This window comes from Helicoverpa zea, chromosome 10 (assembly GCF_022581195.2).
Source record: "Helicoverpa zea isolate HzStark_Cry1AcR chromosome 10, ilHelZeax1.1, whole genome shotgun sequence".
NCBI classification, from domain to species: domain Eukaryota; kingdom Metazoa; phylum Arthropoda; class Insecta; order Lepidoptera; family Noctuidae; genus Helicoverpa; species Helicoverpa zea.
The window spans coordinates 10275282-10288717 of NC_061461.1; the positions used below are offsets into that span (position 1 = coordinate 10275282).

General features: G+C 36.0%; 1 protein-coding gene across 1 annotated transcript; it reads right to left on the reverse strand.

The window, feature by feature from the left end:
* Positions 1-2477: 2477 nt before the first annotated feature.
* On the reverse strand, positions 2478-8991 carry LOC124634161. The gene is made up of 5 exons (XM_047169585.1): positions 8980-8991; positions 8350-8414; positions 6386-6530; positions 4459-6172; positions 2478-2985 (listed from the first exon to the last, which is right to left on the reverse strand). The coding sequence occupies exons 1-5, from the start codon at positions 8989-8991 to the stop codon at positions 2597-2599; spliced, it is 2325 nt and encodes a 774-aa protein (XP_047025541.1). The 3' UTR covers positions 2478-2596.
* Positions 8992-13436: the final 4445 nt, after the last annotated feature.

The following is a 13436-nucleotide window of genomic DNA, read 5'->3' on the forward strand; positions in this document are numbered from 1 at the left end:
GTTTCCTTTTATGGCATTTAATTATAATTAAAATCCACATTAACACGCACACACATGATATCTATTTTCGTTTGACCACACCTACTTTTTGTGTAACTACACAAAATTATCCTTGTGTGTTCACGCACACAAGTACACATTGAAGAAACTTGTCAGTCAGCATGACACTGAAAATTATATTGATCTATATTCTAAATATTTAACAGATAATATGTACTTTGACGCATGTGACAAAAATAAGAACATACATTCAAGATTAGGTCCTAATTTTTGGCATAGGATTACAATAGTATTTTTTTTTTTATTCATGTTATGTCAGGATATTTCATAATTAGCATTATTAATATGAGCTTAGTAATTGACTGTAACATTATTATCCAAGAGCCTACGTCATAATATGAACTCTTTAGAAAGCACACGCATTCATTATTAAGCCCTAATTTAGATAGCAATAGAAAAATATATTTTGTTCAAGTCATGGCATGATATGTGTACTGTTAGTTAAGATTATTATTATGGGGTTAGTAATTGACTGTAACATTATTATCCAAGAGCCTATGTCATAATATGATCTCTTTAGAAACCAGTCTTATCACTGTACATCAGCATCATCATCTCAACCATAGAACCTCCACTGCTGAAGATGGATTGATGTTCTAAAAGGAGCAATGGAAGGGAATTGCATCTAGAAAAAACAAATGACTACTACACACACACATATAAAAATTCCTTTATAAACAGACGTAGCTCTATGTTGATGCATACCTACCAAAATTATTCACCATCTCTATTTTCATTATTTCAAATCTTTGTCATATTTATCGCTTTGTACAATAACGTGCAAAAATAACGGGACGTCTAAAACAAAGGCAAATGAGATGCTCGTTAAAATACAATGTGCAACTTGCCTACATATCTCATTCGTAAACAAAAATATATTATTTACCTCTGCCAAAGTGAGTGACGTAAATGAGGGCTGTTGAACTCAAAATATGTTGTGACTGTACACTATTTATTGAAGAGGTATGGTGAAGAAGGTTTACATGAGAATTAAAAAGAAAAGCGAGTAGCTGTAGTTTTGGGATAACTTTTTATTGTACTTCAATATCCCAAAGATAAGATTATTAATTCCGTCTTTACCTCAGACCTATTTCTTGAAATCGTTTCATTTCAATAAATCAGATTTCAGAATATCATTCTCCATCTCCATAACGGGTTAAAAACGTAGAAAGATAATTTTTCAGTTTTTCATTTTGTATTGTGTGAACTGAATCTTCTAATATTTTTATTATATTACATATGACAGACTACCGAAATCTCAAAACTTGGATGTATTACAACACTAGAACAAATGTAGCGAAAGCCAACTGAATTCTGGCACCCATCGATATGAAAAACTTACAAAAAAATTGGCTCCATATACAAGTTTGTAGAATGTTCGTGATTATACTTATAAGTTTGTATGTTCTTTCTAAGGGTATATTGGACACCAATGACTGTGTTTCGGGGGACACGTTAAACTGTAGGTCCCGGCTGTCATTTGGACATCATTAGCGGTCGTTACGGGTACAGACGCCAGTAAGTCTGACAACCAGTCTTACCAAGGGGTATTGGGTTGCCCGTGTAACTTGGTTGAGGAGGTCAGACAAGCAGTTGTTCCTTGTAAAACACTGGTACTCAGCTGCATCCGATGAGACTGGAAGACGACCCCAACATAGTTGAGAAAAAGGCTCGGGAGATGAGATACAAGTTTGACGTAGAATGTTCGGGAAAATACTGGTTCAACTTTACGTTTAGTAAGTGTACAAACATTGTAACGGACACAGTGACCATATACAATCGTATGGCAGTCCCGTTGTTTCCTGTTAGTTGATGTTTCCTTAGCAACGTTTGTTAATTATACATCAAACGATTTAATTAGGAATATCGATAATGTCGTTGTTATTCGAGAGAAGTACGTCTGTGTTTTGTTTCCTTTTGGTGCAAAAAGTTACATTATGAAAATTATATTTATCTACAGTCTGTCGAATACAAATAATGGACCTTCCAATATAAGTACAACTACTGTTATGCTGAATTCAGCGCAAACTTTTCTCTATACATGTGGGAACAATGCATGTTTTTTTTTCATTTATTTTTCCTTGTCTGCCTTGTTTTACGTCAAAATTACAAAAGTGTTTTATTGATACTTTTCAAATGTTTTTACAATCGAACCAAAAACGTCTACCCTTCAGCATACAGCATATCGTATCCATCATCATTGAAGTAAATCCTACGTCTTATTTCAATAAAAATTGCACGCATTACTTCAAACTTCAACATAAAAGCGAAATTACATCTTGTTTACGCTCAAGAAATGGGTCTTCTTTAGTGAAACCGCTGAATTCTTTTATAATTCGTATAATTCCAATATTATATGACTTAGTTGTACGATGCAGACATGATGGTTTTTAGTTGGGTAAAAAAAAATTGGTGGGAAAAATTACACATGACAATGACATTTGTCAAACGTCAAACTGAACTATAGACAACACTGATTATCACTGATAGACTAAGAAAATTCTGGGCGTAGACATGTCCTCCCCCCGTTGAAGGCCTAGGCTTCAACCTTTAAATCTTCAGGCGAAGGCAGAGGGCACAGTCGAACTAGAGAGCGTCGCACGCAGCCTCTTGAGGTGTTGACATCAGCCACACGCGGAATGTCGTCTGGTCCACGGAACAGTCGCACCACACGCCCCAGACGCCAGTTTAGGGGTGGTACGTTTTCTTCATGGAGAAGAACAAGATCCCCGATGTTTAGCTTTGAGGTGTTGGATTTCCATTTGGTTCGTAGCTGAAGTTCGGATATATATTCTCGCCTCCATCGGTTCCAGAAATCTCGTCTTATTTGCTGAAGGCGGGCGTAGCGTTGTAAGTGGGTAGCCTTGCAGTCATCGTGTGCTGGAGTCGGCAGAGCGTTGAGTGGTCTGCCAATCAAGAAATGCCCTGGGGATAAGGAAAGGAAATCGTCAGGGGATGAAGACATAGGGCACAAGGGACGGCTATTTAGAACTGCCTCTACTTGTGCGAACAAAGTACAAAGTTCTTCAAATGTGAGATGAGTATTTCCCATGACTCTTTTTATATGGAATTTAGCAGCCTTGACACCAGCCTCCCAAATTCCACCGAAATGAGGACTGTAAGCTGGTATGAACGAAAATTTTATTCCTTCTCCAGCTGCTAACTCAGAGAGAGATTGAGAGTTGGTTTTCAAGAAATGACTAATTTCTTTAGCTGCGGCAACGAAATTTCGGCCATTATCGGAACAAATCTCCGCTGGTAAACCGCGACGTGCAACAAAACGACGGAGGGTCATTATGAAAGCTTCCTTGCTCAAGTCACTGACTGGTTCCAAATGAACGCATTTAAAACGTAAACAAATAAACAAACACAAATAACATTTTGATAATTTAGCACCGCGCCCTTTTCTGCTTAAGATAAAAAATGGACCGGCATAATCAACACCGACTGCTTTAAATGGATAATCAACTGAGACTCGATGAGCAGGTAAGTTTCCCATTTTAGGATTTAAAGTTTTGCCACGAATACGCACGCAGGTAACGCATTGATTGACAACGCGCCTAGCAAGCTTTCTGCCATTGATAGGCCACACAGCTTCTCTTACTGTTGCTAGCAGTAACTGGGGACCAGCATGTAAATGTTTTAAGTGTTCGCGAATAAAATAAAGTTTTGTCACATAGTGAGAAGAATCTAATAATACTGGATGTTTTTTATTGAAAGAATAATTAGAATTATCTAATCTCCCACCCACCCTAATCAATTGAGTAGTGGGTTCAAAAAATGGAGATAAACTTAATAATTTAGATTTCGATGACAAGGATTTACTGGCAAGCAATATTTTATATTCAGAAGGAAAAGATTGCTTTTGCACGACTCGACAAATAAAATTAAAAGCATTATTTAATTCAGTTACTGTTAAAAATCCAAATAATTTATTGTGTTTATTTGATTGTTTGGAATTATGTAAAAATCTTAAAATATATGCAAATACTCGCTGTAGTCTAGTAAAATTTGAAAATCCTTTAAAATCAAAAGTAGATTCAGGTAAATTAATGTAGTGAACTTTAATTTCAGGTAAATCAATAGATTTGTTAAGTTGTAATATGGGCCATTGTGATTCATCACTATAGAGATAAGACGGACCTTGCCACCACATGACATTATCGCGGAGATGGCAAGCATTTGCACCCCGTGAAATTAAATCTGCGGGATTTGCGTCAGTAGGAACGTAACGCCATGATTTTCGATCCGTAAGATCTAGAATTTCAGAAATTCTGTTGGCAACAAAAGTTTTAAGTTTGCTTGGATCGTTGTTAATCCAACAGAGCACGACATTAGAATCACACCAATGAGTAATTTTTGAAGGAGTGAGTCTTAAAGAATCGGTAATGGACTTACATAAGTTTGCTGCCAATACCGCTGCACACAGCTCGAGGCGAGGTATCGTTGTCGGTTTTACAGGAGCAACCTTGGATTTTGAGCATAAAAGCCTCACTGTTACCTCGTTATCTTTATTAAGCGATCTCATGTAGATGCAAGCCCCGTACGCGACTTGCGAAGCGTCACAGAATGAGTGAAGTTCAATGAATTTTGGTGAATCACAAATAACTTTACGTGGGATACGAAGGTCTGCAAGTAAAGGTAAGTTTTTAGAAATCTCATACCACTTTTCCTTTAAATCATCAGGCACAGGCTGATCCCAGTCAATGCCTTCACACCACAAATTTTGTATGAGTATTTTTGTTTGAATAATGCATGGACTTATTAGACCAAGTGGATCAAAAATTTTGAAAGATTGTGAAGTTATGAATCTCTTAGTAATTAACTCATTTGAATTATTTGAATTTATTCTTACAGGTATATGAAACGAGTCATCCTTTGGATCCCAGCCGAGGCCGAGAGTACTGGAAGACTCACTTAAGGTAAGTTTATCTTTTGTATTAATTTCGACGATATTATGAAATAATTCAGGTAAGTTAGTTTTGAACTTTCGCAATGGGAAACAAGCCGAATTTAGAGTATTAGTTAAAGCCTTTTGAATATATATTAGCTGACTTTCGCTATCGGACCCAGTGATGACGTCATCGACTAGAAAGTCATTTTGAATTATCGTTTTTATTAATTTATCACCGCACTCTTCTCCCACCTGCCAAAGACATCTTGTGCTAAGGTAACTGGCACTTGCAGTTCCGTAAGTAACAGTACCTAGTCGCAGAGTTTGAATAGGATGAGACTCGTCTTCTCTCCATAGTATTAATTGAAGGTCACAATCCTCCGGGGACACAGCCACCTGTCTATACATCTTGGCTATGTCTCCAGTAAGAAGGTACTTGTATTGACGCGATCTAACCAAAATGGAAAATAGAGAATTTTGTAAATTAGGTCCTACCATAAGGATATCATTTAAAGAATATCCAGAGGCAGTGGGAGCGGAGCCGTCGAAGACCACTCTGATTTTAGTGGACTCGCTGTCCTCTTTGAAGACAGCATGATGACTTAGAAAGTATGAAGGATTTGGAATTGAAATAGGTGATACAGAGAGATGACCTAATTCTGAATATTCACGAATGAATTCTACATATTGTGACTTTAGTGTAGGATTTTTTCTAAATCTTTTCTCAAGATTAAGGAGACGTTTTTTTGCTTGACTGTATGAGTCACCGAGACAGTCTGGCGATTCCTTTAGTGGTAATCTGACACAGAACCTCCCGTTATCCAAACGAAATGTGTTATTTAGAAAATGATTTTCACAAGCAGTATCCTCGGGACTGAGAATTCTTTTTGGAGGAACACTCTCAATTTCCCAAAATTTTGTGAGGATGTCGTGTAGCTCGTTATTTGAAATAGTTGCATGATTGCATTGAATATTTTGTTTGGAAATTGGAAAATTAATTGGTCCGGCTATAATCCAGCCCAATTTAGAATTTTGTAATTTTGGATTCTTGGGACCTAGAGGGCGCTGTTCGCCAACTATGATATCCCAGAACAAGTCTGCTCCGATGAGCATATCAACGGGAGCAGGTTCATTGAACTTAGGGTCGGCTAATACGATATCTTTTGGAATTTTAAGGTTTTGGACATCAACTGGGACCTTTGGAATGTCACCGGTAAGCTGATGAAGAATGTAGCAAGACAAATTCACTTGGTAAGTGCCTTGGATTGATTTAAGGTGAGTATTACAACTTTCTATTACTTTATTACAATTATTGTTACCTATTCCAATAACAGTTAATGGATTTATTGTATCACATTTTAAACTTAATTTTTGTTGCAGAGATTTGGTGATGAAAGAAGATTGGCTGCCACTATCCAGCAAAGCACGAACCTTCTCTGATTTGTTATTCATAGGATTATAAACTTCTATTATTGCAGTAGACAAAAGTACATACTGATTACTTTCTTGTGAAAACGCTGAGATAGTCTCAATACTACTATCATCAGTGGTGCTACTAGTACAGTGAGCGGACACGCTAGGATCATGAAGAAGAGAGTTATGTCTTTGGTTACATTGCCTACACGAGCCCATGAAGCACTCAGAAACAGGATGTCCTTGTCGCAAACAGTTCTTGCACAATTTATATGTAGACACACATGCAAGTCTTTCTGCAATTGATTTAGATTGAAAATCTGGACAATTATAAATTCTGTGATTTCCATTACATACAACACAAAGATAACCTTTAGACGAATTATTGCTTGCTTGTGAAGTACTTGGAGATGCAAATGAAGTAGTATTTTGAAAACGATTGGATTTATTAATATATTTATTTTTAGAAGTAAACGGATTTGATGATTGTGATTGTTTAGAGATATTATTATTATTATTTAATGATTTGTTACGGTTGAGAGACTCAAGGACATCAGCCCGGTCAATGAGAAATTTTTTGAATTGATCTAATTTTGGTATTTTATCTAAAGTATTGCGGAACTCTTGCCACTTTTGTGTAGTATGATTATCCAATTTAGCAGATAACAGGAATATAACCATATAATCACAGGCAGGATTGTCTGTGCTTAGGCCTAAACTATTTAAAGCTCTTAAATTTTTAGTTATGTTATCTACCAAGTAACGCAGTGACTTGTCTGACTCACGCGTCAGCTGCTGAACATTGAATAATGAATCTAGATGATGATCGACAAGAATTCTTTCATTATCATACCGTTCACAAACCAGATTCCAAGCCTCTTTATAATTGGCTGAAGAAATCTCAAGGTTAGATATAATACGTGCAGCATCACCCTCTAGGTATGACACTAAGTAATGAAATTTGTGTATGTCTTGAATGCGATCATTTTTGTGAATCAGACTGACATATGTGTCCCTAAACTCCAACCAACGGAAATGGGAACCGTTAAATTTCGAAATTTGAATTTGAGGTAAACGAAAACCAAGGTTTTGATGATCAGAGTCCGCATGGGTCATGACAGATTGACGACGCTCAGTCCCGAGGATACTGCTTGTGAAAATCATTTTCTAAATAACACATTTCGTTTGGATAACGGGAGGTTCTGTGTCAGATTACCACTAAAGGAATCGCCAGACTGTCTCGGTGACTCATACAGTCAAGCAAAAAAACGTCTCCTTAATCTTGAGAAAAGATTTAGAAAAAATCCTACACTAAAGTCACAATATGTAGAATTCATTCGTGAATATTCAGAATTAGGTCATCTCTCTGTATCACCTATTTCAATTCCAAATCCTTCATACTTTCTAAGTCATCATGCTGTCTTCAAAGAGGACAGCGAGTCCACTAAAATCAGAGTGGTCTTCGACGGCTCCGCTCCCACTGCCTCTGGATATTCTTTAAATGATATCCTTATGGTAGGACCTAATTTACAAAATTCTCTATTTTCCATTTTGGTTAGATCGCGTCAATACAAGTACCTTCTTACTGGAGACATAGCCAAGATGTATAGACAGGTGGCTGTGTCCCCGGAGGATTGTGACCTTCAATTAATACTATGGAGAGAAGACGAGTCTCATCCTATTCAAACTCTGCGACTAGGTACTGTTACTTACGGAACTGCAAGTGCCAGTTACCTTAGCACAAGATGTCTTTGGCAGGTGGGAGAAGAGTGCGGTGATAAATTAATAAAAACGATAATTCAAAATGACTTTCTAGTCGATGACGTCATCACTGGGTCCGATAGCGAAAGTCAGCTAATATATATTCAAAAGGCTTTAACTAATACTCTAAATTCGGCTTGTTTCCCATTGCGAAAGTTCAAAACTAACTTACCTGAATTATTTCATAATATCGTCGAAATTAATACAAAAGATAAACTTACCTTAAGTGAGTCTTCCAGTACTCTCGGCCTCGGCTGGGATCCAAAGGATGACTCGTTTCATATACCTGTAAGAATAAATTCAAATAATTCAAATATAAAATCAATTCGAACTTTCTTGATTAGTGATGAATTGAATTTAAAAATAGAATGATTGGTAAAAAAACCATAGAACGTCCCCTTATCCTTAAACATACAAAATAAAAGCAAAGGAGTATTTAGTTAATTCTGTGTAAAAGGCTTCTAGATGTAATGCTACATGAGCACTAAACAGCGATAGATTGGCTGTTCATTAAAACCGATAGCAGGCACCTGTGCTTCTGTTAATCAATTACTTCTCCTACAATTTGCCGTAAAACGCCAATTGTACCTACTATTTAGCTAGATTTTCCAGACTTTTGTATTAGTATTAGGTACAGAAATCTTTAGAAGAATTATCTTAGATTACCTACGTAATAATTGTGAGTATTAAATCTGCGGAAAGGTAACTTAGTCATCAAATAACTTTAACCAACTTTCCTAAATGGAAGAGGTTCTCAATTCGGATGTTTCTATGATTTTTAACATGTTAGATCTGATTACCTTAAAATGTGTCTGCCGCAGTCACTCGAAGCTTAATCTGAAGAAACATACGCAATGCCTCATTTTTCATATAAATTAGTTAGAAGATAAATCAAGTGTGTTAAATCAAGTGAGAAGATAAAGCTTCAATCAAGTTAAACAACTGTTTGTAAATATCGATACAATAAAACCAATCTTCGCATAAAACCTATTTCGATTTTCATTGCAAACTTTCAATTGCACTTGGGCGAAATAAAATACAACAAATGCCATCCAAGTGAAGAATGCTCCTTTTGAAAAGGCACAAACTTGAAAACAATTGATATAAAAGAAAATAAAAGTAGGATATAAAACGAGAATCTATTCGTATCGAGAGATATTTAATAGCGGACCAGCCATTGAACTTGTTTCAGTTTTTCTATTTATTTGTTTCACAGGTATTTCCAGCGGGTTCACTTTTTAAATGTTTCAGATGTACATATTAATGTCAAAGAGCGTAACAAACTCACTTTTATAGTATCATATAATATCAAAAATAATCCAATATCTACCAAACATTTCAATCGTTTAGCCGTTTTCGTATGAAAGTGCAACTAACAACCTTATTTGCGCATTTATATTATTATTAAGTACATATATCCCTAATCAATTCTTATTGTTCACAGAAAACACGCTGAAGTTGAAACGGACAGCTCATATCGCAGTCAAGTGTACCTTCGATCAATGAAAAAATACGTAATGATACGGCGGAGATAGGTAAAAACCAAGAACCAACGATTTGAAGAAGACAGAACAAAACCAAATAGCTATACTACGCTACCAAAGTTCTGTATAGCAACATATCGATAGTAAAACAAGGAAAAAAATAACCAGCTTACTTAATCAACAAAAGAACGATAAAATAGGGAAAGCAATCCAACAATTGATTTTATCTAAGTACCTACACACTTTATCGTATCTTTTTGCCGTCTAGTTTATTTTCAGCCCTAGGTATAAAATCAACACAGTTAACATCTATAAATAAAATAAGTGATGTTTTCATAACCTTGAACCGACTGAATAACACAACGATATTGATTTCTTGGTCAGTGACAACAGCTATAGAGCCAGAGCCATCTTCAGACGTCTTTGTAATAAAGATCAATTCGCTGATATTAACGGGTCACGCAAACCATTCATTGATTAGTCTTGATCAATCCACCACTTATTGTTATTACTAACTAGCTGCTAGCTCCGGTTACGCTCGGGGTATGTAAAACTTCGTCGTGAATAGTATAATTATTATATTCGCAGTTTTCACCGCAATATTGGTGAAAACTGCATGTGAAGTAGTGTAAGATGTGTGCACCCAGTTTTTCAGATTATCACAAACACAAGCATGGTGGAGAATTTTGTTTTTCAATAAAAATAACGGCTAAGCAGTTGACAATCTCCTAGGTTGACTTTCGAGAAGCAATACTATATTATTTTTATAATGTAACGATTGTGTCAAGAGACAGGATAAACCAATCTGCATAAACCTGACAATACACATTCCCCAATCATTGGGCGTTGACAGAATCTAGAACGAGCAAACTAGATTATTCTAGTTGCACACCACGGCGTCGCCCACGTAACAAATACAATTTCAAAGGTATTTTGTGTATGGGTCCAAAAGGATGTTAATATCATAAAAAATGACGTTTTAAGTGTTCCGTACCCAAAGGGTAAAACGGGATCCTATTACTAACACTTCGCTGTCCTTCCATCTGTTACCATGCTGTATCTCATGAACCGTGATAGTAAAACAGTCCATATTTTCACAGAAAATGTATTTCTGTGAAAATATGCAGATAGACATATATATCCGCTATACAACAAATACTAAAAATATAATTAATCAAATATTTCAGGGGGCTACCATACAACAAACGTGATTATTTTTGTCCGCTTAGATTTTTATGCCCGTATTATCACAGCCGTTTTTTTGCTATCACAGAAGATGAAATTAATGTGCCTTAGACGCTGACAGGAACATTACAGCATCCTGAAGGAATCTGGGTCGCACGTCTACTATGCAAATATTGCTTTTCGTACGACTATACTGTTCTTATGAGAATAGAAAACAAACGTGTGGGACGCAATATATTCCGAGCCTTGTATGAACAAGATTCTGATTCCCGATAGGAAAATTGTCGAGGAAAACTGCTTTTGGTTCTCAAATTGAATGTGAAAACGTGTCTTGATGTAGGCGTATCAACAGCTGTTGTATAAAAACTGAGCAGGTATAAAGCTTAAATTAGATTAGCCTATGTAGGTACCAACCTATAGAACTTCAATTATTTTTTTTCGTAACGGTCTATCATCAGCATCTACAAGCTATTTATGATGACTTGATAACCATTACGGAAACATTTATAAAATTACAATTATCTGACATTATTCTTCATAGATACCTATCACATTAATCCCTAATCAAAACACAACGACTTCTGGTCTGGTCTAGATGAATTTTAAAATCAGAATAATATGTAAGCTAGTTTCCATCCATGTGCGGCAAATAGCTCCCTCAAAACCCAAGCAGAACCGCGAGAAACAGCTAGTACAACAAGACAAAGAAAACACCACTTTTACGTACATTTGTTCCCCCTTCTCCGAACACAAAAAGTCCGCCATTGCCACAAAACGTCTGCGAAGTGCTAATGCATCCGCTATTGATTCAGTTTCAAGTCTGAAGAGCTTCGCAGGGTGAGAGATAAAACCTCTCGCTGCTAAACTGTTCGCTTGAATTTTTAAAATGTTACTGGCTGTTTAAAACTTTTTGGAACGCCATGTGAAAAGAAAGAGTTTACATACGAACTTTTTGGTGTAGTTTATTTATGTATACTTACATTTTTGTTATAATCAACTGCATTCCTTATCTAGGGAAGTCTTCAGTCAAGACCATCATAAATCTCAATACCTATCTACATTTAACTAGCTTAAATAAATTAAATACCATGTTTGACACAGTGCGAGTGTGGGTGTTAGTGAGAATTAATGCTGGTCAAAGAAGTCACTGTTTAATCATATTTACAAAACCATGTTCATCATTGAAATAACACAAACAATATGAAATAATGGAATTAAAAACACAACTTACATAAGCCACGCATTTACAAGCAGAAGTATAACATACAAGAAAGTATTACATTCCGTATCAGAATCCATTGTTACGGATCCATCAATCGACTTTATGACTTTTACAAAACGATAAACTGTGCTTATATTATAGTGTACTTAAGTGTTACTGGCCTACTTTCACTGGGTACGCGTACGCAGTAAAAAAAATGTAACTAAGTAAATCCCAGTATCCCATTAGCTTTCTAGATTATCATCCCTTTTTAATTATCTTTTTGACCTTTAATAAACTTACTCGTTCCAACGAAGGATTCATAACACGTGCGTCCTTGTTTCGTTTCTCAGAATATTCCTTGAACTTCAAACTTTCAAATCCGATCATACCCTCTTCCCAATTGAATTGGGATTAGTGCACTACATTTACCTTATCCATTCTGTTGGTACCTGATCACTTATTCATTCTTTTCTTGTTTACGAAATCTGAAATCTGAAACAATTAAAGAGCATAATCCAAACTAATATTATAAATGCGAAAGTAACTCTGTCTGTCTGTCTGTCTGTCTTTCTGTCTGTCTGTCTGTCTTTTCTTCACGCCTAAACTACTGAACCGATTTGTGTGAAATTTGGTACAGACATAGTTTGAAACTTGAGAAAGGACATAGGATAGTTTTTATTACAAAAAAAAAAAAAAAAAAATTATTCCGGACATATAGCGCCATCTATTGGTCAAATCAAAAATCTGCTGGTAGTCACTATTCCACGCGAACGAAGTTGCGGGCAAAAGCTAGTAGTACATATAAGCCACCCCTTACAGCATGATGCGCGTTCTGTGGGATCTAATTCATATAAGTAATATATCCGTATAAAGCATGTAAGTGGGCTCTCTAACACCAAATTAATATTCCAAATCAGACAAATACCTCAGACTAGCTTCTTCAATCAACATAACGGAAACTGACCCGAACATAGTTGGGAAAATGGCTCGGGAAATGATGAACCAGCGGAGCAAACTCTTTTCTTTAAATATGTCAACATGAAGTAAGGATAAAGATATAGGTAATATGCATTTATCTTAAGTTAGATGAAGCAAAAGTGACAACCACTTACCTGCCATTAAGAGTAAGTCATGTAAATTAATGGCCGATACACGGCCGTGTCGCAGCAGTATTTGCATCTCGTTAATTAGTCGATGTTAAGTCTCATTAGTGCACTTAGATAGCTTTGCTATTACGCTTTACTTGTGGTATGAAGAATGCAGTTTATGTGAATAGGATTGCGGATATGAGAATATGCATTTTAATTGATAAGGAAAGAATTGTAAATTTTAAAGGGAAAATTATTTTTTAGAGATCTCTAAGATAAATTAGGAATGTACTAAGAGGTTTCAGAAACTACAATATAATCTTGTTTTAACAGTAATTTGCTTCGCG

Coding starts and splice junctions, on each gene's coding strand:
- LOC124634161 (XM_047169585.1), bottom strand. Junction 6,531..8,349: donor TACTGGAAGACTCACTTAAG/GTAAGTTTATCT, acceptor TCATGATCCTAG/CGTGTCCGCTCACTGTACTA. Junction 6,173..6,385: donor TGAATAACAAATCAGAGAAG/GTTCGTGCTTTG, acceptor ATTCTTCATCAG/CTTACCGGTGACATTCCAAA.